Source organism: Zootoca vivipara, chromosome 10 (assembly GCF_963506605.1).
Source record: "Zootoca vivipara chromosome 10, rZooViv1.1, whole genome shotgun sequence".
In the NCBI taxonomy this organism is placed as follows: Eukaryota; Metazoa; Chordata; class Lepidosauria; order Squamata; family Lacertidae; genus Zootoca; species Zootoca vivipara.
The window spans coordinates 27,187,093-27,214,672 of NC_083285.1; the positions used below are offsets into that span (position 1 = coordinate 27,187,093).

Here is a 27,580-nt window from a genome sequence, read left to right on the forward strand (position 1 = left end):
TTTCATCAGCTCATATATCTTTCTGGACATTTTTCAATGCCCTTTTTTCAAAGTATTTGCGATGATAAAGTAGCTCGCGTTATAAAAATTGATCTCATAAAAATCTATACTGCATTTCTCAGTTTAAAAATCAATTGAGATAGCAAACAAATTAAACTTAACTGGAATTCCTTATACCTTTTAAACGATGTTTCCCTAAGCATTCTTTGTTAAAAAACAACAACTCAGTTTTAAATATATTGGTAGTACGAATAGCATATTCTGTATTATACCTGTACTGGGTACAAATAACTTCAGGGTTGCTTTTTTTGTTTGTTTATTGTTTAATGAAAACCTGCATCCAAAACAGATTACTATTCTGTATTCTAAATTATAAATGGTAACATTGTTTTCAATTTCAGTGTATATAGTGCTTTTTTTTTCAGGGAGCACTCAAGGGTACAGAGTACGACACCTCTTTTTGTTGTTGCTAAAACGAATTACACTTACTGTAACAACTTTATGGTGAATACTGGCACCTATTTTTCTAGGAAAAAAACACCGAGTGTCTACTTGAGAGTAGATCAATGGCTCAAACTTAAACCTCCTCCAAAAAGGACTCCTTGCCACACAATGGAGTATAATGGTACTCCATTGAGCCCAGGAGGAATTGCACAAGAAAAAACATGCTACTCTTCTCACGTAAGTGGGGCAACCCTCAGACCACCTCATAATTGGTACTTATCTGTGTTTCAAAACCCTCAAACCATAATGATGGAATCTGTCAGACTGCAAATTCTGAAGAGGATCAGTCATCCCATCTTATCCACCTGAATTGGGTAAGTTAAATCTAATTTGGAATCTGAGTAGGGCAGATTTCTCCTCCTGAATGTAATCTGAATGTAACACAAAAGCACCTACCCTACTCTAAACCACATTGGCTCACCAAGTAAGTGTCAAATGAAGGTGCAGAATATTGAACTTCAAGAATTTCAGGATCTCTATAACCCACACCCAGTACATTTCAGCAGTATGATTTTAAAACTTTAAACAAGAAAAATGCTAGAATAAAGCAAAGTAAGAATGGAATAACAATCTTCCAATCTTCTCAAAGTTTAACAGAAAGCAAGAAATTAATTTAATACTGAATTTTAAGGGGGGACTATAAAGACTCAGAAGTAATACAGATAGTGAATTTAAAATAAAAACCTTTATTTGCAAAGCTAATCTCATCTCAGCTGGGCAAAATGAGGACAAATTAAGATAAAGATTATTTTTAGGAACCACAACATACAGATGAGCATTAAAAAAAAAAGCATAGCAGTCAAATGGAAGAATCTTCTTGTTCTTTCTCCCATTGTTCTGTATTTTTATCTATATTAATATCCTGTTTCTACAACTCTTTCTCCTGACAGACATGAGCCTGTAATTTCCTTCAAATTTCATTCCTATCTAAAAACCTCTTTCGCAGTGTTTATAAAAAGAAAGCTATAATTATCACTGAAGCTTCAGAGAATCTAATTTATATTAAATAAGTGATTCGGTTATGGGGTCTAGCTTGAACTTTTGGCTAATTTTAATTTGCTGGGTGGTCAAAAGCTCTGAAAGAGCAAAATAGAGTGCAAAATACATCTACAATAATTTTGTTACCAAACATTATATATTATCAGGATCATATATTTTTAAAATATGACAAAAGTCTGCTTTTACTTACAGCTTATGGTGATGCCAAGCTCTACGTTATGCTTCTTTGGTAGTTTTACATGAAAAGTGCCACTACTTGGTATAACAGATTCTGTAATTAAAAGTTTTTTTTCATTTATACTACATGCTGGGCTGAATCACATTCATTGCATTTTCATCACTCACACATTATCCGTTAATTAAAAATAATAGATAATATTGAGTCAAGGAAGCAAAGTAATTGTGGCTCATTTTAATGTTCACAATTCAAAATTTCACTGTGTTTGCTGCATACTGCCACTTCTTAAAGGGAAGGACCTAAAAGCTAAAGCAGAAAATCCTGAGCATACAATAAAGCCAGTATCACAAATGTTTGTTTCTCTCTCTCTCTCTCTCTCTCTCTCTCTCTCTCTCTCTCTCTCTCTCTCTCTCTCTCTCTCTCTGTGTGTGTGTGTGTGAGAGAGAGAGAGAGAGAGAGAGATCAATTATAAAACTAGCAATGACTCAATGATGTCCTGTAGACATCTACCAGTAAATAGGGACAGAATTCCTCCCAGCAAAAGCACATATGACCATGCACAGATCCCCACAGGATCAACAGTCGTCCTCCTTTCCTCTTTCCACTTGTACATGCATCTCAGAGCATTTCCCGTGATCTAGAACTGGAGGCTACTTCCTGCCTCTCCATCAGTTTTCCAACCCAGCCCTCCAAAGTAAATTCTGGGCCAGGCCCCAGGTTGAGGACTCAGAGCTTAATAGGGAAACAGGGAGTGTTTCAGCAACTAGAGGCATAGCTGCCAAGTACCCCGTATTTCCCAAGAAACCCCCATTTTTCCTTACTGTTTCCAGGTGGTCTCCCGTTTCAGCTCCTCTCCCGTTAATCTCCCTTATTTTGTCTCCTGTCAGCGGCCATTTTTCTGGTGCCACTTTGCCCATCTATGGGCACCAGAAAATGGCCGGCACCGGAAGTCGCGTCTACGCACTTCCGGACATGCATAGATGCAACTTCCGGTGCTGGCGCCGGCCATTTTTGGTGCCCATAGATGGGCAAAGTGACACCGGAAGTTGCGTCTACGCAACTTCCGGTATCGTGCAGCTGCCGATCCCGGATTTCTCTGTGAGAGACCTGGCAGGTATGACTAGAGGCTACACTGTGGTGTGCAAGTACAAAGAGGAGGGAGGGAGGGAAAAATAATTCAATGAATCCTATGGCAATCCCTCCACACTCACATGAGTAACTCTGGGAGGGATTGCACCTAAGAATTCCAAGTCTCTTTTCAGTCAATGGGAGTTTCCTCATGAGAGCAGGTGTCATGTGGGGATTAAGAGCAGGTCCCAAGCTTTGAAATGCACACCTTAATTTAATCGTGTCAATGTACAAAATTTGTATCTTTGTTTCCAAATTACACATTATGTCCTAATTTTCCGCAATGTACTGTGTTCCTAGTGCTTCTGTTTTGCATAACCCAGTGCACAAGCGGCAGGTAACCATTTCCCCAAACTCTGGTGCATTCTGTCTTTGAGCAATCAGTAGAATAAAACTGGCATATACGAAAATATGTGAGAAAGAGAAGATTGATTTCACATCTTGAATAATAGAATACTTGTCATTTCTGCCTGAGTTTTGAAATATTCAGTATGAATTAAAGATTGCAGAAAGAGATGGAGGTTGTATATGTGTGTGTGATAGCAGCTTCAGATTCAAAAGTGAAGGGTTGAGCTTGCATTCAAGTAAGAGAAAATACTTGATTATTCGTACCTGCAACATCAAATTCTATTTCCAAAGTGACCTTGCTGGTGATAGACGAGTCTCTAAGAAGTTGATTAGCTTCATCAAATGTGCTGTCTTCTGTTGGGATCCCATTTATAGCCAGTACTCTGTCTCCTATTTGTAGGGTGCCACACCTTGACACAAAAGAGAACAAATGAGCATTCAGACACAGGGGAGATCAAAGCCAAAATAAATGCAGTTTTCAATAGAAGGGTAATAGAACAAACCCAACTTTCTCAATATTGTAAGTCTAAATTTATTCTCATGATTTTATTATGAGCACGTTTGAAATGTACCAGTTAAGAAATTAATAATCCAAAACTCTGGTGTTTTAAAGATTTGATCTCAGCTAAAACTAAGCAGAGATAGATGTACTTTCTGCCAATTTAGAATCAAAAATATGAAGGTCTTTGAACTAAGATTTAGAATTCCATTAGGAAAAAATTCTCTAATTAACACAGCTCCCAGTTGCCTGCCGGAAGTAATCGTCTAGATAAAGGCACCATTGTTTTTTGTTCTTCTCATACCTTATCAAGATTCCACACACACACCCCAACCCTTGTTGTCAGGACAGGAAATTCACTAGGTACCACCATTTTTCTATAATTTGTCTAAAACCTGAAAATAACTAGGCCAAAGCATCCAGAGATAAGTTCTCAGCAATAAAAGTTAGGAGCAATCATTTCAAAGCACCTCACCTTTCTGCTGGACTGTCAGCCTCAATATAGGAGATCAGAGGTGGAGATGACATGGTCTCCGTAGCAAACACACTGCCCTGGAGCTGTATTCCAAATCCGACAATGGGGTCAGCTGACAGTACTACTTCTGTAGTTTCTGTGTGGACAACCTGCCCAGCCAGGCCAACAGTGCTAGAAGCTAGTGACACTATAAAACACATCAATGGCATTTAGAAAGACGCAACACAAATTAAAACAATTTCTGACACAAAACCCACCAATATATCAAGTGGACATCAAAGTGCATCTATAAACAATTTCTATCTCAAAAATTATTTATTAGGATCAACACAGTGAACAATATTTAAATATATTTTTTCCATACTGCTTAACTGATATTGTTGACAAACGAAGTTTCATCCAGTTAATCACTGAACGATACATTTCTTCTGTAATCAAAGAAATAACTGCTATGTAGTGGACCATCTGGAATTGTTGCCAAATGATGATATGGTTTATTTAAAAAACCCTTTTACTTCATACACAGGCACAAAGAGGGGGGCAGAAGGCACTTTGATCTAGCTGGGGAAGGTAATCCACAACAGACCTCGGGAAAGGCACATATATCAACTGAATTTTGAACATTATCCAGTCATTATGCATAATCCCCAACAGACCTGAGGGAATATGTGTATCTTGACTGCATTTTGTACATTCTCTGGGCAATATGCACATTCTGTAGTCAGTATGCACAGTCTCCAGGAAACACTTTTTTCCTATTTCCTTTACAAAAGTGAGACCTGGTGAATGTGCACAGTGGCTGGTTGTTATGCACATTAACCACACAACATACATTCTGTTAATATATAGACACTAATGCATGTGGAAGGTCAGTAATAAGCTACAATAAGGTACATGTGGCATGAAGAACATACTTTAAACCAGGCATCCCCAAACTTCGGCCCTTCAGATGTTTTGTACTACAATTCCCATCATCCCTGAACACTGGTCCTGTTCGCTAGGGATCATTGGAGTTGTAGGCCAAAACATCTGGAGGGCCGCAGTTTGGGGATGCCTGCTTTAAACATTAAAAACTAAGAGTTTTAAAAATAATAAAGGAAAACAAACCAAGGCAAAACAAGTGTAATAAACAGTATGACAGTGTGGGGTATCTTTAAGTTTTATGGCTGTATGTTTGAAAAAAGCTGCATAAGTAATGCAGCCACTGGAAACTTCTGTTAATAAAATGTTTATGGTTCCCTACACCAGCAGAGTTTATTGCCAGGCGTTTGGGAAGATCACATTAGGTATGCAAACTTTTCTACACAAAGGGCAATGAAAACTTTATAGCATCCTTCAGTCATACATATTCTAGACTCTTCCAAGGCAGATAGATTCATTAAAACTTGCTTTTTAAAATGTCTTGTTAGTAACTAGTTAGTACATCAAACCTTGAAAGTGCTATAGAAAGAAAGAAAGAGGGTATGTGCAACAGATACTGTGTGTTTGTGTGTAAATAACTATTTGGCCAATTCTACATTAGGTTCTATAACAGGCACCCCCAAACTGTGGCCCTCCAGATGTTTTGGCCTACAACTCCCATGATCCCTAGCACTCCCAGGCTCCCACTCTTCTGCTAGATCAGGCACCCCCAAACTTCGGCCCTCCAGATGTTTTGGACTACAATTCCCATCTTCCCTGACCACTGGTCCTGTTAGCTAGGGATCATGGGAGTTGTAGGCTAAAACATCTGGAGGACTGCAGTTTGGGGATGCCTGTGCTAGATGATGAAAACAGCTGGCTATTTGTTTTGATACTTCCAGTTAAGAAGAGGAGCTCATAGGCAAGCTAAACTTGTTGTCATAGGTTGAAGGAGATGACCAGTTAAATGTAAGCAGGAAACAACTCTTCTTACGTGTGGATTTTTAAGTATGGAAAATCTTGTCGTCGGGATTTTGCTTATTGGTGGCTTCCTCCCCACCTCGCCCCCCAACATGTAATTGATACAATAAGGGTACATTAGTGATGGATTTATCCACACCTCCTTCTACTTTATTAGTCTTCTGTAATGCGTCTCCCATGTTAGCCACAAACCTTTGTCGTTTAGAGGAACACTCTTGTGCTAATGCACAAAAAAGTGAGACGAGAACAAATTCTGGAAGATTACAGGGCAAACATTACAGGGTTTTTAGCAAGGAACTACAGAGTGTGTACTTATTGAACAGAGTGTGTACTTATTGAACAAAGCAATATGACTGCCCCAGTGGTCCCGAAAGTGTGATCATGATGAATGCTCAATAAAAAGAAAATCTGGAAGGGCCCTAAGTGTTTTTTTGAGCATTTATTGTTTCCTTCCACCAACAAATAAACAAATAAGAGAACTGGAGGAGGCTTTTAGGGAAAACTTGTTTTCTATGTTTTAATCAACTGCTCATTTTTACAACAGACAATTAATTCCTGTGTGACACATCAGTTTTCTGTGAAAGGAGGCAAGCAATTTCTAACCATGCCTATTTAATATTAGCAATAATACAAAAGAGTGTTTTGCAATGACTGGTGCATTAATGTGCATAAGAAATATGTGAAAAGGGCTGTTAGTGTTAATTTGAGCAAAGTAACCCCTTTATAGCTTAGATTTGAATCAAGGAGTGTCAGAATATATTCCTTGTAGCCTGTTGACTGGTTCACCCTAACAGCAACAAAAGATCAAGTCACTAACATAATAACTAGGCATAGTCAGTTACCTTGGACTATAGCTTGAAAAGGAATATGAATAGGTTACAAATTAAGTTGGGTCAGTAATTCAGTTAAGTGCAAAATTCAGTGGAATATCCTACCACTTACAGCAAGTGAAACATTATGCTGACACTGTGCTCAAACATCAGGGTGCTTTCACTCTCAACTCAACAGAGATCATTCTATCTATAGTCCTGAAAGTCACCTGCCACATCTTATAGCTCAAGAAGAAGGAATTCATTTCATTAAAAGTTGGTCTACTTTGAAGAATACTGTGTGATATGACTTCCTTTTTAAATCCTAGATTTTTGCATTCAGGTAAATACTGGATTTTAAACCTGTTGCCACACTAAAGCAATTTTAAACCTGTTGCCACACTAAAGCGATACCCAGATTATGACTTGTAGATGCAGAACACACAATTATATCATAGAGGGCAGAAGAAACCAAACCTCATTGATTTGGGATATGGCAATGGAAGTGCAGCATGTGGTCTAACACCAACTTCTTTCCTGCTGCAAAGCATCTCCTCCCATGGCGGCTCCTAACAAATCTGAATTTCAGTGCGCTTTCATGTCATTTGTCAGAGGCATTTCACAGCCCTGGCTTCGTTATACATTAAAAAAACAACCCTTATGGTAACCTACACGAGCTTTTGAAGTCCTTCTTTTTCATCCTTCTTCTCATCATGGTGCCACGTGGACTGGTAGAATAGAGACTGCGAGGTAAAGTCCCCATGTTCAGGGAACTCAGACTGTATGCGCTCATGGAGGCCGGAGAGAAGGACGAAGATACGAGTGCTGTTGAAAGAGAGGGAATCACTTGGCACCAGGGGCTTTGCAATAGGGACAGGGGAATTGCATGCCCGCTATTGGCTCTTAGAAATCTAGACCTTGCTATGGCTCACGAGAATGGCTTGTGTGCATACAGTAACAAAATCACAAACTATATTTTTAAAAAAGAGGCTGTGTAGCACATTCAGGGTCAGGTGAACCATACAAAAAAAACCTGTTTGTTATAACAAACACACCATGTGCAGTCCTATTATGATACTTCCATCCAAGTATACAATCAGCTCATAATGAATGGCACTAACGTCAACCGTTTTGTAGTTCAAAGTCAGTTGAACTCATTGTAAGTTGATCAAAATGCTTAGATAAAAGCACCACAACAGGGTTACAGACACATCTATGTGAATTAACACACATTTAACGCGGTGAGTCTAGCAATGCATTCTTTGGAAAAGGTGATTTCTGACATTGGCTTTGCATGGGAAAAGGTTGCATTCTCTTACAAGGTACTGAACTGAGTTTTGTAAACCTTTTGGGTTATCACGTATTTCCCCCCCCCTCTTTATAAAGACCGGTTAAGTTAAGGCAGGGGAGGGGGGGGGGAAAGATGTCAGAAATAACCTCACATGATTGTGAGAAATCATGAGACGTTGCAAATTAATGAAAGATTTCAAAGAATGAAAATGGGGGTGGGGAGTATGAGAGGAAGTGGGTGAGATAGAGTAAAGGGTGATGATGATGATGATGATAATAATAATAATAATAATAATAATGTCAGGAGGAAAAAAAGCATGGAACATTACGAAGGCTTTTTGGAGGTGATGTTTTCTGGCATTTCAAAGCTGGCATCCTGGAATGGCCAGGGTGGTAGGTATTATAATGGTGATAGGTGAGAGTGCTGCTGTGGCTGTTGGCATAGGGATTCCATGTAAGTTGCCTGTTGCTCCTTTGAACCTTCGCTGCCCACCATGAAGGGATGAGAAGAAATAAAAAACAAACAAACAAAAAGGACCAGAGAAGAGGGAAAGGTAACTGGATTACATAAATTTAAAAAGGAATAGAAATAAAAGCAATCTGAAAAGAAAAAGGACTCTGTTGACTCCCCCGCCCCCTTGGTGGTGAGAAAATTCTAGAATTTATCCCAGGGATAGTGACCACTCATAGACCCAGAACTAATGGGTTTTGTGCCTTTTCTTTTTTTTTCTTTTAAAGCGACCAGTATTCAATCAGTTTTTAATCTGCCTCTGCCCTTAGCTGCCATGATTAAACACTTAAAAGAACCCATTTGAGTCAACATTACCAGGATGCATGATCTGCAATTAGTAATTAAGTTCTGAAAATATCCACTCATTTAAAAGAGCTTGTATATATTAAAAAAAATTAAAAATAAAACAAGGGACCCTATATCAAGGGACCATGCACTGTAATTCAGAGTGCTTTACATGTCAGTCATTTCAATTTACTGCTTTGACATTTTAATTTTACTGGCATTCATCAGTGGCACTATATTATCCTGGACAACGAACTCCCAAGCATCAGCACAAAAATTCCATTTAAGAAAAACAAAGCAGAAATCTAAAGTCATCATTTATTGTTCTGATGCGTGGTTTTCAGACTGTTTTTGCCCATTGCCACAAAGGCGCATGATTCCTGATACTAGTTAGTTTTGTGTCAGCTACACCTTAAACAATTTTTTTTTAAAAAAGGGGGGGAGAACCTGTCAATTTACTACAGTCAGAAAATGATAACTGGTCTTCTTCTAATATTAACTGAAACTTGCAGCATAGCATATTCAACTCTAAGAAAAACTTCATCAGTGAATTTATGACAGAGGGTGGAGGTAATACTTTTTTCGGACCTATTGGGGCACTGCACTTGGGATAAAGCTTTAATATCTGGGCAGTAGCAAAATATACATAATACATATAACCTTATATAAAACTAATGAGAATTCTATTATGAAAAGAAATAGGTAAGAAAAGGGATAAAAAAATCTAGAGTTATAAACTAAAAATAAGTCAACTAATTAAAATGTCTTCTGCTGTAAACATGAAATATTATGTTAGAGCCAAAGGTTCCTTTCCCTTCAGTGATTTTAAAAGGAGGGATCCACCTGCTTAATTCTTCCTGCTATTTTATACTGAGGGCTTTTTACTAAGGAGATTCACATTATTTGAAGTACATGTGGGATTTGCCATACAAGGTTAAAGCATGGAGTGCTCCAGTTCAGAATTTACATGCCCTATTTCAGGATGCTATTACATTTCCACCACTGCTTCTATTTTTGCCTGCACACATCCCAAAAAGTCAATCAGCATTCTGTGCTCACTATGCACAATCAGCCCTCAATATCCTGTTTTGGGGATTTCCTCCTCAATATTTTTTGCAGCTTTGTAAATCTTGGGGTTCCCCCCAAATCTGCTCATACCTTCTTCTTGGTGTGGATTGTGCCGTTTTGGGCACATAAGAGTCCATGCTCTTAGCAGGGGTGGAGAACTCTATAGTCCCCTGAATGTTATCAGACTACAACTCCCAACACTGGCTGGAGCTGAAGGGAGTTGAATCAGACAACATCTGAAGGGCCACAGGTTCCCCAATTCCTGATATAGAGGATCAGCAAACTTTCCTGGAGATGTATTAGACCAGTGTTTCCCAACCTTTGGTCTCCAGCTGTTTCAGACTACAATTCCCATCATCCCTGACCACTGGTCTTGCTAGCTAGTGATGATGGGAGTTGTAGTCCAAAAACAGCTGGAGACCAAAGGTTGGGAAACACTGTATTAGACTTTAAAACTATCAAGCTGAGACATTACACTGGCAATTTTACAACAGGGGAGTGGAGGAAATATGATGTTTCTACAGAGCACACATAGAAAGAATGGCAAGAGAGCCCTTATATATCCTGCAGTGCAACATGACACTCTTGAAGCACTGGGGCAGCCAAACGTTCCAAATGGGGTGAGGCATGTTTTTCCCTGTGCAATGAAAGCATGGCTGCCTTGGCCTGCAGCCTTAATGGAGCATGAAGATATGTGAACCAAAGAATGCCATCGCATGTGTAACATTTTTTTCCCCTCCTGTTGAACTATCTCTTTGAGGAGCACGCCTGTACCTATTGAGAGTGGTTAGTTAGCCGTATTATGCTCTGCCCTCAAGCTCTCTCTTTATTAAGGTATTAACACATACATTATCACTGCCCTTGGCAATAAAATATGCCATTAATTTTTAACAGTGCAGCATGGATAACCCATCACTGTGTCTGCTACTGATTTAGAAAAATGTATAATTTTCCTTGAGCAAATTTAATTCTGGCTTCTTCCAGTAAACCAAGTGCATAATAATCCAATCCTGAATAGGTGTATATCGTATGAAAATAAGACTTCTTAATGCATGATGCTGAATTTAAGAAACAGGCGGCATTCTGCACCCAGAATATACAGTCATACCTTGGAAGTTGAACAGAATCTGTTCCGGAAGTCTATTCGACTTCCAGAATGTTAGAAAACCATAGCATGGCTCCTATATGCCAATCAGAAGCCACTGAAGCCCTGTCAGATGTTCAGCTTCCAAAAATAGTTCGCAGACCGGAACAGTCACTTCCAGATTTGCGGTGTTTGGGAGCCAAAATGTTCAAGAACTAAGCTGTTCGAAAACCAAGGTACTGTTTATTAATCAATTCTCTTTATAGATGAAGGTAAACAATGGGTTCTGTAGGTTGCAAAGTGCATCCCTTTTCTTTGTAGGCAACTATGAAGTTTAAGGTAAAGCAAAATCACACACACAGAGATTTTTAGAATTGTAGGAGCATAGGAATATAGCAAGCTGTCTTATACTGAGTCACTATTTGGTCCATCTGGCCTAGGATTATCCACACTATTTGATAGCTGCCAAGAGTTTCAGTTGGGGAGCCTTTTCCAGCCCAACTAGAAATACCAGGGATTAAACCTGGGCCCTTTCGCATGGAAAGCAGATGCTCTTACCACTGAGCTACGGATCTTTTTTCTCTTGCCTCACAGAAGTTAAGGGCAGATTCCCAACGGACTCTTAAAATGCATTTGATTTTAAATAAATCTTAGATTTCACCAAGTCTATCTTAAGCATTAAATTCAAAGAGTAGTTCTGAGTAAACTTGATCAGAATTTGGCTAAAGAACTTAAAAAGCAGAATTGAAATCGAGGTTTTAAGGGTAGAAGACCAAAGAAACAACAACAACAACAACAAACCCACTTAAAATTCCCATAACATCAACTTTCAAGAGTTCTGCCACAGGAAGAAACAAGGAGAAAAGGATGGCGTTAAATGTAGAACTGCAAGTCTTCCTACCGTGTTCTGGTCCTTTAAGAGCCAGCCTTGTCTGATGATGAGGAAGGATCTCTAGTTTGACATTGTCAGAAGTATTAGCCAAGAACTGTGTCGCTTCTGCCAATGTACAGTATTCCATGCTGGTGCCATCAATGGAGAGAATATGATCTCCTACATGTAATGCGCCACATCTATGGAAGAAAATGAAGCACTTCAATGTAGCACACTGTGCTCTTTCCTTGGAGTACAAGCATTCACTTCTTTTTAAACAGCTTTGAAATATACTCGGAGTCGAGAGTGAATTTCATGCTTTTTATTCAGCTCATAGTCATCAAGGAGAAGAAGAGAAGAATGGCTCTTTTCCCAAAACCATCTGCTTATATACATTATTTACACAATGGGCCTTGTGTGATTGGCTACTTCAGGGCTACACCTGTGGGCCAATCAGGTTGTGGATTGACTTCTGCCAGCAGCCTGATTGGCTGCTCCTGCAGGCCAATCAGGTTGTGGATTGACTTCTGCCAGCAGCTTGATTGGCTGCTCCTGCAGGCCAATCAGGTTGCTGGTTCACTTCCACCTGGAGTTGGATTGGGTGGCTCCTGCGGACCAATCCAACTGCTGATTATGGATCCTATTGTTCTAGGATTCGGCTCAGTACATAACAAGCTTCTTCTTTTCTTCTACTTTTTTAAAGTAGAGAAAAATTATCTGTAAAAAAAACTCGTCAAACCATTAGTGCAAATCTTTAAAACGATTGGAAGATTAGATTGCATTATTAATTAGGCTAGAGTTGCAATGATCTGCCAAAAACCAATGCAGGAAGATAGCCAAGTCATCACTCATAGGACTTGAAACAAGCAGTAGAATAAGTGGGAGCTGCTTAGCTGAAGGAGGCTACCCCCTTTTACATAGGTGCCAAAAAGTTCATAATTTAATAAGTTTTTTGAGAGTTACATAGGGCTGCCACATGCATGGTTTTTCCTGGATATGTTCTCTTTTTAAGAGGTAAAATCACCATCCGGGTGGATTTTTAAAATATTGAAAAAGGTCTATATTATTATTATTATTATTATTATTATTATTATTATTATTATTCCTTTTTTGTAGTGTCTCCTGGAGGCTGCCGGGCCTGGCATGGCTTTCCTGGGATGCAAGCAGAACCGTACTTAGTGAAGTGTTCCTGCCCCTGCTTCCTCACTCCAGTCCCTAAAGGGAAGATGGCATGCGAAGTGGCATGGAGGAAATGGGCATAAACTGGATGTATGAGTGGAAGTGTCTTTCTGTTCACACAGGACACCTTTGGATCCAAGCTACTGGGTTTCTTTGTCTTGCCCAGGCATCCCCAAACTGCGGCCCTCCAGATGTTTTGGCCTACAACTCCCATGATCCCTAGCTAACAGGACCAGTGGTCAGGGAAGATAGGAATTGTAGTCCAAAACATCTGGAGGGCCGAAGTTTGGGGATGCCTGGTCTTGCCTATACGGTAATTTCTGCTGTAATCCACAAGCTATGCAGGGCACTTCTAATTGCCCTAATTGCTTCTCAGAGTGCTAGACTTTGCTGCTTTAGTATATTGTCAGATGGAAACCAGTTGGGTTACATACCATGGCGAACTCTTCTGCAGCACTCACCTGTCTGCAATACTTGCAGATTTTATTTTGTCTATGATGATCACTTGTTTGCTACAGCACATCGAGGTAGATAGTGCAACTCCCAGAGCTGAACCAGCAGTTTTGGCCACTTCGACAAGCAGTGGCCCAGAAGCTGTTGCTACCGAATCTGTAAAAAGCAAAGGTTATCCTTAAGACGGCATCTTTCTTTCATTTTAAAGTTATTGATTAATCAATTTATCAGAACTGGCTTTCCAAAACAAAATGTTTATGTGCATTCCCCCCCCCCCCCCGGGTCAGAAGTTGCCGGGAAAATATTTTGGTACTCTGTGTCAGGCTGAATTTCACTTTGGAACTTGATGTCTTAAAAAAATGTTGACTTCAGCACCAGGAATGAGGGCAGGGAAGCATGAATGATATTTGCTCCACTGAGGTTTGCATTTATAGTAGTCTCAGTCTTCTTGTGTAATGCTGCAGTCAGATACCAGTTTCACTACATCTTACTGAGCAATTAGTCTTGAGGCATTAAACCTGAGGAGGTAACAATCAGCACAATCTGTGCCTTATCGCCTGTTTTGGTCTGTGCCACTTGTTCTGATCATGTTACACCCCGGTGTGCTGTTTGGGCTAGCAGCAATAAGCACACAGAATAGCACAGGATCTGAGAAGCACAGGATGCTAAATTAGCACAACTGACAGTCACAATGTCATCTGTCTGGCATCCCTAGATAGGCAGCTGTTACAAACAATTCAACTTAACGGAAGCCTACATATTATGCTATTCACACTTCCCCGCCCTCTTGCAAGCGCTTACTTAAATTAGCCAGAGACAGTTTCCTGATCAAAATTGTGCCCACTGGCTGCTATTTGTCCCTGTGGGTGTGCAGCTGTATCTCTCCCCCCCACCCCCAATGTTATCCTTGCCTGCCTTTCCCTAAAGCTGCTCTTTTAACACATAGTTCTATAATTTCAGGTAACCATATATTTCATGTAACATCTATTTGGGGCCTAAACTTTGATTGGAATTTGATTTTGAGGGTCATGGGCGCTGCCCAAAAGTGCTTCATGTCATCACTAACAACGAATGGCAGTCCTGCCCATGCCATGTCCTTGTCTGGACCCATGAACCTAAATCTAGTACCAAGTTTGCATAGAAGGGACTTGCAAGAAAGCTGAACGAAGCGAGTCTTCAGATTTCAAGTGGAGGGAGGAGGGTGAGAGTCCATACTCGGAATCTTTAATAACCCCAGAAACTGAGGGGGAAATGCTGGAGAAGGGTCTTGGGAACTAGCAGAATAGAGGCAGAGGAAGCCAACGAGGAAAAAACAGCAATGTAAGAAGGCACAATACAAGGTAAGTATATTTAAAAGACCCGAGGAGAGAGAAAAGAACGGGAGCAAATGGTGATCTGGCTGCACTCAACTAAGGAAGGAGCAAACTGAATCCTGGAAGTCCTGTACTGTATTCCAAAATGTTCCTGCCTGCCTTTGACCTCTGGGTGCAGTCAAGGCCCATTCTGCTGAGTTTTTAATGTAGGCAGGTCCGTGCAGAGGCAGAGGCAGCAGTGTCCTGGGCCTTGGAGGGTTAAGCAGGTAGGGGGCCACCACCAGGGACCGGCTGCTTCTTTGTTTGAGTTTATAACTTTATTCTAACAAGGTTCTGCCTCAGGCGTCTGACAAGCTCTGCACAGGCTTAATTGCAGGAATGGGGAAACAAATAGGAACATGGATATATTCTGCCACGCAACAAGGTTACCACTTCTGCAGGAAGGACTCCCTCCATTTGTTACATTTAGACTGAGTTAGGACTGACTACAGTGGAACCTCCATTTACGAACACCTTGGTTTGCGAATTTTTGGTTTATGAACGCCGCAGACCCATCTGGAACGGATTAATTCACTTTCCATTAGTTTCAATGGGAAAGTTCGCTTCAGTTTATGAACGCTTCAGTTTATGAACAGACTTCCGGAACCAATGACACCCATGCTTCGGGTAAAGCACGCTTCAGGTTGAGTACTCCACGAACCTGTCTGGAACGGATTAATCCACTTTCCATTACTTTCAATGGGAAAGCTCGCTTCCGTTTATAAACGCTTCGGTTTAAGTACTCCGCGGACCGTCTGGAACAGATCAATCCACTTTCCATTACTTTCAATGGGAAATTTCGCTTCAGTTTATGAACGCTTCAGTTTATGAACAGACTTCCGGAACCAATTGTGTTCATAAACCGAGGTACCAATGTATACAGATAAGTCCTGTTATAATGGTGCACCAGGAAACCCAAATCAAGTAGACCAAGTGACCAAGCACTGCCGCTGCATTAGAAAAAGCAGAAGTCAAGTACTGGAGTGCGGTCAAGGAAGCAAAACTAAATACGAGAGAGAGAGATCAGAAAACGATAATCAAGTGCATCTCCCCCGACAGAGACAGATTAGTTTATCATATGCAAGTAAAAAAGCATGAGTATGAAAAATGAACCATACAGATATGAATTATTCATGAGCAAAAGATGTTTCAGTCATTAAGATATTTACACCATGACTAAAGCACTTACACACTATGTTGATTTATCGGTTATGTAATTGCATAAGATATGCTGATGAATGTTTGCATGGAAAACACTCCTAGATTTTTATTTCGTTAACAAGCTCCCCCACTTTTGAACATTGCATCTCAATCAGGACACAAGACTTTGATTAAAGCCTCCCAGAGGAACTGAGATTACCTTCGGCATGTTAATAACAACCTTGCCTTATTCAGCTAAACAACAGGGCACTTTCCTTCCTTATCACAAACATAAGAAGGGGGGGGGGAGATGTAGTTAACATCTGACTCACGCAGTGTGGCATACAGATTTGGTTTGCAAGAATCCAAACCAAATGAAGCACCCCCTAACCCTTTCAAATACTCTCAGAATATTATGTTGGTTCTCTATGTTTAAGAAGGAGGTGCCTGTCAAAACACATTTATATAAGTGATCACAGTCGAAAACAATATTTTATAAAACTATATTTAATAGATAGGATGGGGGCACAAGGAAGAGACAGCAAAGTTCCTTCAGAGCAGCTGTTACCATTGCCCATAGCAACTATTATTCTACCTGTTATTTAGAAAGCTGATGCATTTCCTACTGCTAGCATGAATAGCAGATAAGTCATTATTTTTTATTATAATCCACCAAGTACAGGAATAAGAGCATTTGCACAAAAAGTGTACTAGATTATATGAGGTTGTGTAACAATCTAGATCAGGAGTAGTCTTTCAGGGTGTGTGTTAAAAAAACTACAATTCCCATCATTCTCTACTATATGCCATGCTGGCTGGGGCTGATGGGAGTTGTAGTCCAAAACATATGGTTGGCTACCTCTGATCTAGAGATCACTTTATCAGGTGGTTTGTAAAATCACCAACCATTTGATGGGAATATTGGTTTTAGTAGGGAATAGTCTATAGCAGGCATCCCCAAACTGCGTCCCTCCAGATGTTTTGGCCTATAACTCCCATGATCCCTAGCTAAGAGGACCAGTGGTCAGGGATGATGGGAATTGTAGTCCAAAACATTTGGAAGGCCGAAGTTTGGGGATGCCTGGTCTATAGACTAAGTGTGGGAAACCTTTATTACTTAGCAAAATGTTGTTGGAATACAACTGAAATATCTAAGATGGAAATCCAATATGTGGCTATTTCACCTGTTTAAAACTCATGTTTTCAAAGTTATTTGCTTTAGTTAATTATAAAACAAAACATCTCTTGCCTTTTTAATGTTGACTTTTAAGAGCAAATAAAATCAGATACTAGTAGAAAGCGCTACATTGTAACGTGACTAGTATAGATAAAGAAGACTGTAGTAAACGAATTATACTTTCAACAGATATGTTTTGAAAGGATGTGAATCATGGATGGAGAACACAGCCACAAAAACGAACAATCCTACAATCATTATCTGCTTTCAGGTCCAATCAATGGAAACTCAAAATTAAAGTGCTCTACAATATATATATATTCCAGGAGCATGCTGAAATCATGGATTAAGAATGACAAAACTTTTGTTTGAGCCAAGTGTCTGAAGGACCACCATTAATAAATTATAATTCTAAAACCAATGCTTAATCATATGCCAATAAAATGATAAAATATACATTTTTAATACAATGCTGGAGCTCACGTTGGACTGTAAATCATATAAGCAATTGATCTAGGTGCCTATATCCTTAATATAAGATCAGTGGTTAGGGTAAGACATTCTGCACATGCTCAAAGGTCCTCTCCTTTCTACTAGCTTATCAGTGTTCCAACTATGGCAGCAAAACTCCTGCATTCATATTAACCCCGGTTCATATTCATTTTTGCCCAACAGGTACATTTTAGCTAGGAGTAAATGAAACAGATACAGTGGTACCTTGGGTTACAAACACTTCGGGTTACAAACTCCGCTAACCCAGAAGTAGTTGCTCCGGGTTGTGAACTTTGGAAATGGAAATTTGGAGAATGGAAATCGCGCATCGGTGGCGCGGTGGCAGTGGGAGGCCCCATTAGCGAAAGCGTGCCTCAGGTTAAGAATGGTTTCGGGTTAAGAACATACCTCTGGAACAAATTAAGTTCATAACCCGAGGTACCACTGTAGTTACATACATAGAAAGCCTATGTACTTGTATATTTTCACCATAATATTTGGCAAAATGAATCTTTTCAACTTTTCAACTGAGGTGCAACCAAGTTGATAATGATGCTGTGTAACTTCTGTATGGAACATGAGAAGTTTTGGCTGCTTCAGAGCAGGAAACTGGACAAATTCCATGATTTTAAAATAAACCTGTGAATGGGGTGGTGCCAAATGATATTGATGGACAGACTTATCTGCTAAAGGGGCCAGCAAACTTTTTCAGCAGTGGGCCGGTCCACTGTCCCTCAGACCTTGTAGGGGGCCGGACTATATTTTGAAAAAAATATATGAACAAATTCCTATGCCCTACAAATAACCCAGAGATGCATTTTAAATAAAAGGACACATTCTATTCATGTAAAAACATGCTGATTCCTGGACCGTGCGCAGGCCGGATTTAGAAGGCGATTGGGCCGCATCCGGCCCCCGGGCCTTAGTTTGGGGGCCCTGTGCTAAACTATGAACCAACACATTTTGGATTTCTCTAAAGGCTCACTGCAGAAGGAAGCTAAGAGTAGATACTTTCCCCTATCCGCTACTCCCCCAGTTTCCCCCCAAAAAAGGCACAATTGCTCTTTCCTCAGCAACCTTTTGCTATACAAGATGCAAATTCCTCCCTAATCTGTCTTGCATTAGCGATTTAACCTTTTGAGAGAGACAACTTGTGCTATGCCACAATATACCAACAAGAGCCTGCACTTTCTGTGTTGCTAGGCTGCATTCGAGTGGTCCTTCATGCAAATGCGCTTACTTTAATCATCATATAAATTTTACTAGCCTAGCCTGAATGCCAAGTACTGGTAGATAAATCAGTGAAGCCTGGTTTTTCCTTATCTATACAGAGATAACACCTTTTTAATGTAACAACGTCTGCTGTACAGTGAGGAGTATATTTTTTCTAATGCGAAAAACTGACAAAAAGTTTGCCTGTCTCTGAATACTCTTTCCCTAACCAAGCTACATCACTACAGTGGAATATGGTTAATACACATTTACATATTCATTTTTAGGGAAAAGGGTAGAGATGCCCCCCTATTTAATTGCACAAACAGACCAATCTACCTTCAGTAAAGGTCATGACTACACCATGAGCAGTATTCACGCAAGTGTTTGTTTTTACCCTGGCTAAATTTATGTTTCGTTAATCAGAGTAACCTTTTATGCATTTCAGGTCTTGTGGGAAAATCAGAAACACTATCAGTGACCAAGTCCTGATAGTGAAAGCTGAAAAGTCAAAGCCCGGTCACTAATTTCCCCCTCAACAGTTCACATTATCTGTTTAACAAGATTAATCATGTGTGAAATCTAATGCCCCAAAATAACATTGGAAAGGAGTCAGCCAGTATATAGTGGCAGACAGAAGAAGAAGAAGAGTTTGGATTTGATACCCCACTTTATCACTACCCAAAGGAGTCTCAAAGCGGCTAACAATCTCCTTTCCCTCCCTCCCCCCACAACAGACACCCTGTGAGGTGGGTGGGGCTGAGAGACTTCAGAGAAGTGTGACTAGCCCAAGGTCACCCAGCAGCTGCATGTGGAGGAGCGGGGAAGCGAACCCAGTTCCCTGGATTACAAGTCTACCACTCTTAACCACTACACCACACTGGCTCACTGACAGAGTACAGGTGGTAAAGTAGGGCAGTTTCTAAATAATAAAACAACTATTTAAAAATTAAAATTATTCTTCAAAGGGTTGACTGCAAAGCCCAGAGTGTGGTCTGCACAGTAGCTTATGTGTTTACTGCCCTCATGATCTTAGAAAAAGCCAAGTGTTTGCAGGGTTGATTAGTGTTTCCTTCATTTGTATTCATTTGTATGGGGATGGAAAAACCACTGGGAATAAGGGTGGGGGACACAATCTCAATGCTTATTCTGAAGATCTGAATGTTTAGCTATGATAGTCCTTCTTTGTACATCAGATAAATCTATCTGGGAAACTTGCAAAGAGTTAGAACACAATGGAGTAATATTTTTGGTTGTGCTGCACAACTGGTATTTTTCTGATCTTCACCTCTGCTTTAAGAAATTGGAAGTTTTAAGTGTAAATTAAGTTTATTATCATGCATGCATCCACACATACTAGAAGATACAGATTCAACACTGAGAGTGTTACATGGCTAGGAGAAAAACTGCAATACTTCACAGACATCAGTACTAGTATCATTATGAGATTGGGAACTGGCAATGTTTGACTACTGTTAATCTAACCTGCCATTTCTACAAACTGAAATAGTTTAATTATGATCTTATTGTGAAACTCCCAAATGTAGCCAGGTGGATAAAATGCTGCTGCCTATAAACTGCACCTTGTTTACAAAGACAGCAGAAAGTAGTGCATAGCTAAAACGTGATTCTCCAGAACCCTGAATTTTGATGAACCAATGAACTGTTGTTCTGCAGGACAGCAGTAAAAGAAAACTTCTCAGAAGCACAGAAGCACAAGGCACAATCCCATGATAGCAACCCATGGGTTTTGTTAAGCTGAATGTAGTCAGAAGCAGCTGATGGGCCATCAAGGGCATGTCGCAGTGTTCTAAGACAGTCACCCCCAACCTGCAGCCCTCCAGATGTTTTGGCTTGCAACTCCGTTGATCCCTAGCTAACAGGAACAGTGGTCAGAGATGATGGGAATTGTGGTCCAAAACATCCGGAGGGCCGAAGATTGGGGATACCTGTTCTAAGAGCTCAGATTGATAAATACTCTGATTCTGAACTGTTTCTCACTGAGTGGAATCCAATGGGTGTCACTCAGTTAACAATGGTCATCCACCAGCAGAATGGAAAGGAAAACCCTTTTCCGTTATTCCTTCTTCTGCAGCCTCTGTCCTTCAAAAAACATATTGTCCCAGGGGTCAGCAAACTTTTCCAGCAGGGGGCCGGTCCACTGTCCCTCAGACCTTGTGGGGGACCGGACTATATTTTGGAGGGGGAAAAATATGAACAAATTCCTATGCCCCAGAAATAACCCAGAGATATGGGTTAAACCACAGAGCCTAGGGCTTGCTGATCAGAAGGTCGGCAGTTCGAATCCCCGCAACGGGGTGAGCTCCCGTTGCTCGGTCCCAGCTCCTGTCAACCTAGCAGTTCGAAAGCACGTCAAAGTGCAAGTAGATAAATAGGTACCACTACAGCGGGAAGGTAAACGGTGTTTCCGTGTGCTGCTCTGGTTTGCCAGAAGCGGCTTTGTCATGCTGGCCACATGACCTGGAAGCTGTAAACCAGCTCCCTTGGCCAATAATGCGAGATGAGCGCTGCTACCCCAGAGTCGGTCACGACTGGACCTAATGGTCAGGGGTCCCTTTACCTTTACACATTCTACTCATGTAAAAACATGCTGGTTCCCAGACTGTCTGCGGGTCAGATTTAGAAGGCGATTGGACTGGATCTGGCCCCTGGGCCTTAGTTTGCCTACCCATGGTCCAGAAGGTTGGGGAGGAATTCAAGGTGGAGACTACACCCTTTGATGAACAGTTGTAGAGAGAAGCTAAATGGTCAGAGCTCTACCTTCTGCTGGTCCCTGTCCTTCATGGAGCTTTGGCTGGCACTGGGGACATGCATTGGTGGCTTCAGAGTCTAGTTCTGACCAACTCTGAAGCCACCCTTAATGGAGGTTTGTGTGTCTATGGCGCTTCAATGCTAAGGGCCAAGCCAAGCTGATAAAAAGTGCAACTTTCACCGCAAAATAGCCAAGTCATCTCTTAGTAGGAGAGTGACTCCGCTTAGTAGTTAAAGAAGAGTTTCTGGGCATCAGCCTCATATTTGCACCAAAAAGTTGCTTCTGTTTTGGTAGCACAGTCTCCTGAAGGATGCTGCCTTCTGGCCATAAACTCTTGGATCAAACTTCCCAGTGGGTTGAAGCAGAACAGCTGGAGGTGATCCAGAGTCTCTCAGCCCATACCTGGTGATGTATATTAAAAAAACCAACACCTGGCATGTGGTGGTGGTAGTGATGTGCAAAGTATCTTATATCATTATGCGCATCCCCTCTTGAGTTTCTGAAGAACATATATGTGTCAATTTGGCAATATATTAAATGCAAGCACCAAGGTCATTACACTCCTATCCATACAACAAGATGACTCAAGTAGGAAAACTGTCCTCAAGGGGGGGGGGGAATTCCAGGTGTTAGTTCAATAGCTACCGGTAAGTAATTATTCTATTTTTCCCCATGATGGAATAAAATTAGTCTGACTTGTGCAACTCCACAGCAAAGACCCTCTCATTCTGAAAGTGAACGGAAAATTTAAGCATACAGAACTTTGAAGAAATCAGGGTTTTTCATCACCAATGGGGAAAAAAACAGCACAGAGAGACAGCATAATTTGTGCCTTTGGGTTAAAATACAGCTGGAATGTCAGATTTTATGTCTGCTGGCCCTGAAAGCCTATCTTTAAGTACATACCACTATAAATAATATAAAGAGCTGCCATGCTCACAAATTAATTTAAATTGCTAGACTAGCCAGTTTTTGTTTAACGGCAACGACCACAAATAGAAAAAGGTTAGAAGAGGGAGAGCAGTGCACAGTGGGTAAGCTGTCAGAACAGACAAATCCTAACTCTCACGTAGGACTCTGATATATTCCCCTTTTTCTGACTCTCTGAACAAATTGCTTTGAGACTGAGGGTGTTTCCATACGGCAGCTACTGTGGATTTAACGCTGCTCAGGCATGCAAGTTTTGCGTGATGATGATGCCATCCTCAGCAAAACGCTGCCCCGTGTTATTTTCCCGTTTAATCCAGATGCACCATTTCTGTGGAAAATCTTATCAGTAACAACAACAGCAACCTGGTGGGAAAAGAGTAAGTATGGATTAAATGAGAAAACAACACGAGAAAGCATTTTGATGGGGACAATGCCCTATAGATGCTGCAAAAAAAGCAAGCCAATAAACAAAACCTTGGCATGCATGAGCAGCACTGAGTGCACAATGAACTGCCGTGTGGAAGCACCCAGAAAGGTGCACCCATTATTTTGGACTTGAGTCCAAAATGCCCTCTGAAGCCAAATCTAGTTTGTAACGGGTTCTCTGCTAGTCAGCTAGTCTTTCCTGAGAACTTCCCCTTCCAAGACTACAATGTACACTGCTAACACATCCTTACCCAAATTTTATTTTTGAAAGGAGTGGAGAGCAACAGCTATTGCCTAGTAGTTGCTTGGAAATGCATTATGTATGCACTCGACATTAATTTTTTTCTCTCTCTCTTTCTCTTTATTGTTGTTATTGCTTTTCATGTATTGGAAAGTGAAAATAAAAACAATTACAGAAAGAAAACAATTACAGAAAAGAAAACCGAAAACACCATGTGGTAGAGACAGTCACCCATATCCGCTGCCAGCACACAACATACTTAGGTAAATCATTTCCCGTAAATGTCAAGGTTTGGGAGTGCTGGAAAGGCCTACCATTTTTGTTTTATTTTTTGGCCAGTGACAGGAATGCCAAGCAGCAAATCTTGCTGGGACCAGAGCACCTCCGAGGGGGGTGACAAATGCTGTGTGGCACATAACGACTGTGAGATACACTGTGGCTGCCAAAATGGTCCGTCCTCAGGCTCCCCCTCAGCTGTAGGGTGGCAGGCAGACTCTTCGTTGCAAAGCACACAATCTCCACAAAAAACAACAAATTTGGCTCCCCCGAAAAAGCTCAACAACTCTGACTCCACAAAAAAGCATGAAATAAAGTCAAAGCATTTTTGCAGGCCAAAAATATATATAAATAAATAAATTTCAATGGTGTTGGGGGGGGGGGTGAGAAGAAAATTTTTGCACCGGGTACCACCTGACCTTGCTATGCCACTGGCTGGGACAGCTACCGTTTGTAATATCCCAGATGCAATGCTAGTAACATGCATGTCATGGGCACTGGCCTGTGGTGAAATTAAAATGGTGGCTGCACCAGAGAATCCAGTAGCAGGCTCGGTACTTCTTTCAGCATCGCCACTAGACTGCCCACAGCCATTCCATGCTAGGGTAGAAGTTAGGATTGGGGGGAGGGGGGAAGCAGCCAAGAGAGGCAGGGCTGCATAATTCAAGTACATGTTTTTATACTGAAAAACATCTGGAGCAGAAGTCCTTATTTCCCACACGCTGCAGCTCACAAAATAGAGGTGGGGATGATGCCACCTTTGAGTTGCCCCTGTTAAGTTATAGTTACAGGTAGGTAGCCGTGTTGGTCTGAGTCAAAGCAAAATAGAAAAAAATTCCTTCAGTAGCACCTTAAAGACCAACTAAGTTTTTATTTTGGTATGAGCTTTCGTGTGCATGCACACTTCTTCAGATACCTGTTAAGTTAAATATTGATATTTTATTATCATCAGCCCGTGCCATTTAAAATGTGTGGAATTTTCAAAACCCATCTTTCTGCACAAGCCTACCAGCATCTCAAAGTGCCAATAAAACACCTGATGTCTTTAATTGGATTTTCTGATTATAGTTTTCGTCTACCAGTAAATTACATGTCTTTGTGCAGGTGCCCCTCACTTCTATGAAAAGCTTAAGAGACTGCATGGGGAACACTGCAAGATTTTCACCTGAAATATAAATGCATCGTCTGCCGTATTAAATTCCTCCATCCCTCAACATTCAGAAGGCCAGTAATACTATGTAATATACTTCTACCCCAATGATATTTTATTATTAAAGCTATTCATTCCTTTCCTATCTCCAAACATTTAGGAGTTTACATGCAGACAAGATCTCTTTTCAATTATTTTCCCTCAACAAACTCTATATAGTCTCTTTTTAACTGGAGTACATGTTAAATGAAGCAAGGAAATAAAACAAGTTTTCTTGCTCACAATCAGCTTAATGCAGACAATTTCTAATCTTAAAAATGGCTGATCAACAGTATAATGACAGGGAAGGAAGCTGGTATATCTGCAATGCCTGGCTGCCAGCAAGAAATCCCGTTAATCTTGTTAGAAGTTTGGAAGCAGTTAATCTAAAACTCAGCTACACCAAAACCAAATAAATTGCAAATTCCCCTGTTTCTTCATGAAATCTGCATATAATAAATAAAATGCAAAGATCTCCAATACATGCCTAGATTAAAGGATGCGGTTTATGCTAAGTCATTTTTGCAAGTACTGTAGAAGTACTTAACCTGACCTATTTACCAACCTGCACTTTGCTCCTCTACTTGGAAATACTTAGTGCCAAACTACATATCATGTTATACACATTATTGCATTTATAGCTGGGTTTTTAAACCAATCTCTCTCTCTCTCTCTCTCTCTCTCTCTCTCTCTCTCTCTCTCTCTCTCTCTCTCTCTCTCTCTCTCTCTCTGTGTGTGTGTGTGTGTGTGTGTGTGTGTGTCCCAGTGGGTGGGTCTGTGTATTCTGTAGTGTACCGGTATGTGGTATGTGTTTCTGATTAAGGAAAAGAGCTTGAAGCCTGAATTTGGAAGAAAAGGAGACATAGAGCTAGAAAGGGGGGGGGGTTCCCCTGAGGGTCTGGGGAGACTTGAGATCTGCTGCTTACTGAAGGAGAGACTGTTTGCTTACAGTATGTTCTGCTTTTTACAATATGTGCCAGTTTGGATTAACATATTTTGGCTTAATAAATTGATATATAAATGAGACTTTTGTCCATGAACGTAGCTCCTTCAATCAAACCTGGAAGCTCTCATTAATCATCAGAACCAGAGAGCCATGGTTATCAGTTTTGGAACAAACCAGGATATTAAACCATGTTTTGAAGTTGATTTAATATCCTGACTTGTTCCAAAACTGATAACCATAGCTCTTCTGGTTTGGATGAAACATGAAATCATGGTTAATTATTGACTTCCTAACTTTGCACTGCAAAAGGAGAAATGAAAGAACGCCTGCAAAAGGTTTGTACATATCTGGACTGAGATATGATTCAGCTAATATAGGATGGCCTGAATGTGGCCACCAAGTCCCCTATGCTCCCCATAGCTGCCAAGTACCCCGTATTTTCCGGGAAACCCCCGTTTTTCCTTACCGTTTCCTGGAGGTCTCCCGTTCCAGCTCCTCTCCATTAATTTCCCTTATTTTTGTTCCTGTCAGCAGCCATTTTTCTGGTGCCGCTTTGCCCATCTATGGGCACCAGAAAATGGCCGGCACCGGAAGTCGCATCTACGCATGTCGAGAAGTGCGGAGACGCAACTTCCGGTGTCGCTTTGCTACCAAAAATGGCTGGCGCTGACACCAGAAGTTGCGTCTACGCACTTCCGGACATGTGTAGACGCGACTTCCGGCGCCGGCCATTTTCTGGTGCCCATAGATGGGCAAAGCGACACTGGAAGTTGCGTCTATGCAACTTCCGGTGTCGCGTGGCTGCCGATCCCAGATTTCTCCGCGGGGTACTGGCAGCTATGATGCTCCCTCACCCTAAGGAAACAAAGTCCTGCTCCAGCATTGCCCCTCAAACTTCTCACTGTTTAAGGAAGTGGGGAGTGCTTAAATATATTATTGTAATGTAAGTGGGTTTAACAATATGAACTGCTGCCCCCCCTCTTGTTAATTCAGATAATGAAACTTTATTTGTACTTATTTGGCAATAATTAAATTTCATTTCACCTTTATACTCCGTTTCCTACAGGGAACAGTGCTTTTGCAACTGATTTTAATGAGGCCTACGTTTCAAAAGTGCTAGAGAAAAATGTTAATTGGGCCTGCTAGAGCCATTTGCAAGTTTGTAGTATGCAAACTAAACTCTTTTTACATCTCTTTTGGGGAGGACTTGAAGTTTTAAAAAGATAAGACACAACGTGATGTTTGAATACCTATAGATGAATTAAGAGTACTCCCTTTCCCATAACCTTCTGTTTGCAGATAACTAATTAGACCAATTAAGAATGCCCACTGAAAACAATATATTCAGTGGAGTATTAGGGAGCTTAATAATATAGCCGGGTTGACTACCATTCTAACAACTTATTTCAATATGACTTCAGAAAGAAAGTGACATATGGACTACAACTTGAACATAGCCAGGAACAAAGAGCCGTAAGAACAAGGGTCAGCAAGGTTTATCTTGCCTGGGACGGATCGGTACCTTTTACATATTCTTAAGTACCACTCATCTTTTATTTGTGTGTTGTTGTTTTTTTAAAAAAATGTATTGGTAAACCACTTTGTAATCAATTTTGATGAAAGGAGATGTATAGTTCTTTTAAAGGGTTCTAGATTCAGGTAAGTAGCCATGTTGGTCTGATGCAGTCTATATATATATATATATATATATATATATATATATATATATATATATATATATAATCCAGTAGCACCTTAGAGACCAACTAAGTTTGTTCTTGGTGTAAGCTTTCGTGTGCATGCACGCTTCTTCAGATACACTGAAACAGAAATCACCAGACCCTTATACAGTATATAGTGGGAG

The 27,580-nt window shown here is 40.6% G+C and overlaps 1 protein-coding gene across 4 annotated transcripts in view; it reads right to left on the reverse strand.

Annotated features, from left to right (window-relative positions):
- The window catches only part of GRIP1 (glutamate receptor interacting protein 1), a 228,701-nt gene that overhangs the window by 26,396 nt on the left and 174,725 nt on the right, over window positions 1–27,580 (reverse strand). For 3 of the 4 annotated variants that reach the window (XM_035127911.2, XM_035127909.2, XM_060279640.1), the window contains exons 8-14: window positions 13,571–13,718; window positions 11,961–12,130; window positions 8,441–8,596; window positions 7,494–7,646; window positions 4,132–4,318; window positions 3,422–3,567; window positions 1,694–1,774 (exon numbers count right to left, since the gene is read on the reverse strand). In XM_035127911.2, coding sequence (XP_034983802.1) covers window positions 1,694–1,774; window positions 3,422–3,567; window positions 4,132–4,318; window positions 7,494–7,646; window positions 8,441–8,596; window positions 11,961–12,130; window positions 13,571–13,718 — 1,041 coding nt within the window. The remainder of the gene's footprint in view (window positions 1–1,693; window positions 1,775–3,421; window positions 3,568–4,131; window positions 4,319–7,493; window positions 7,647–8,440; window positions 8,597–11,960; window positions 12,131–13,570; window positions 13,719–27,580) is intronic. The other variant, XM_035127918.2, reaches the window with a different exon arrangement.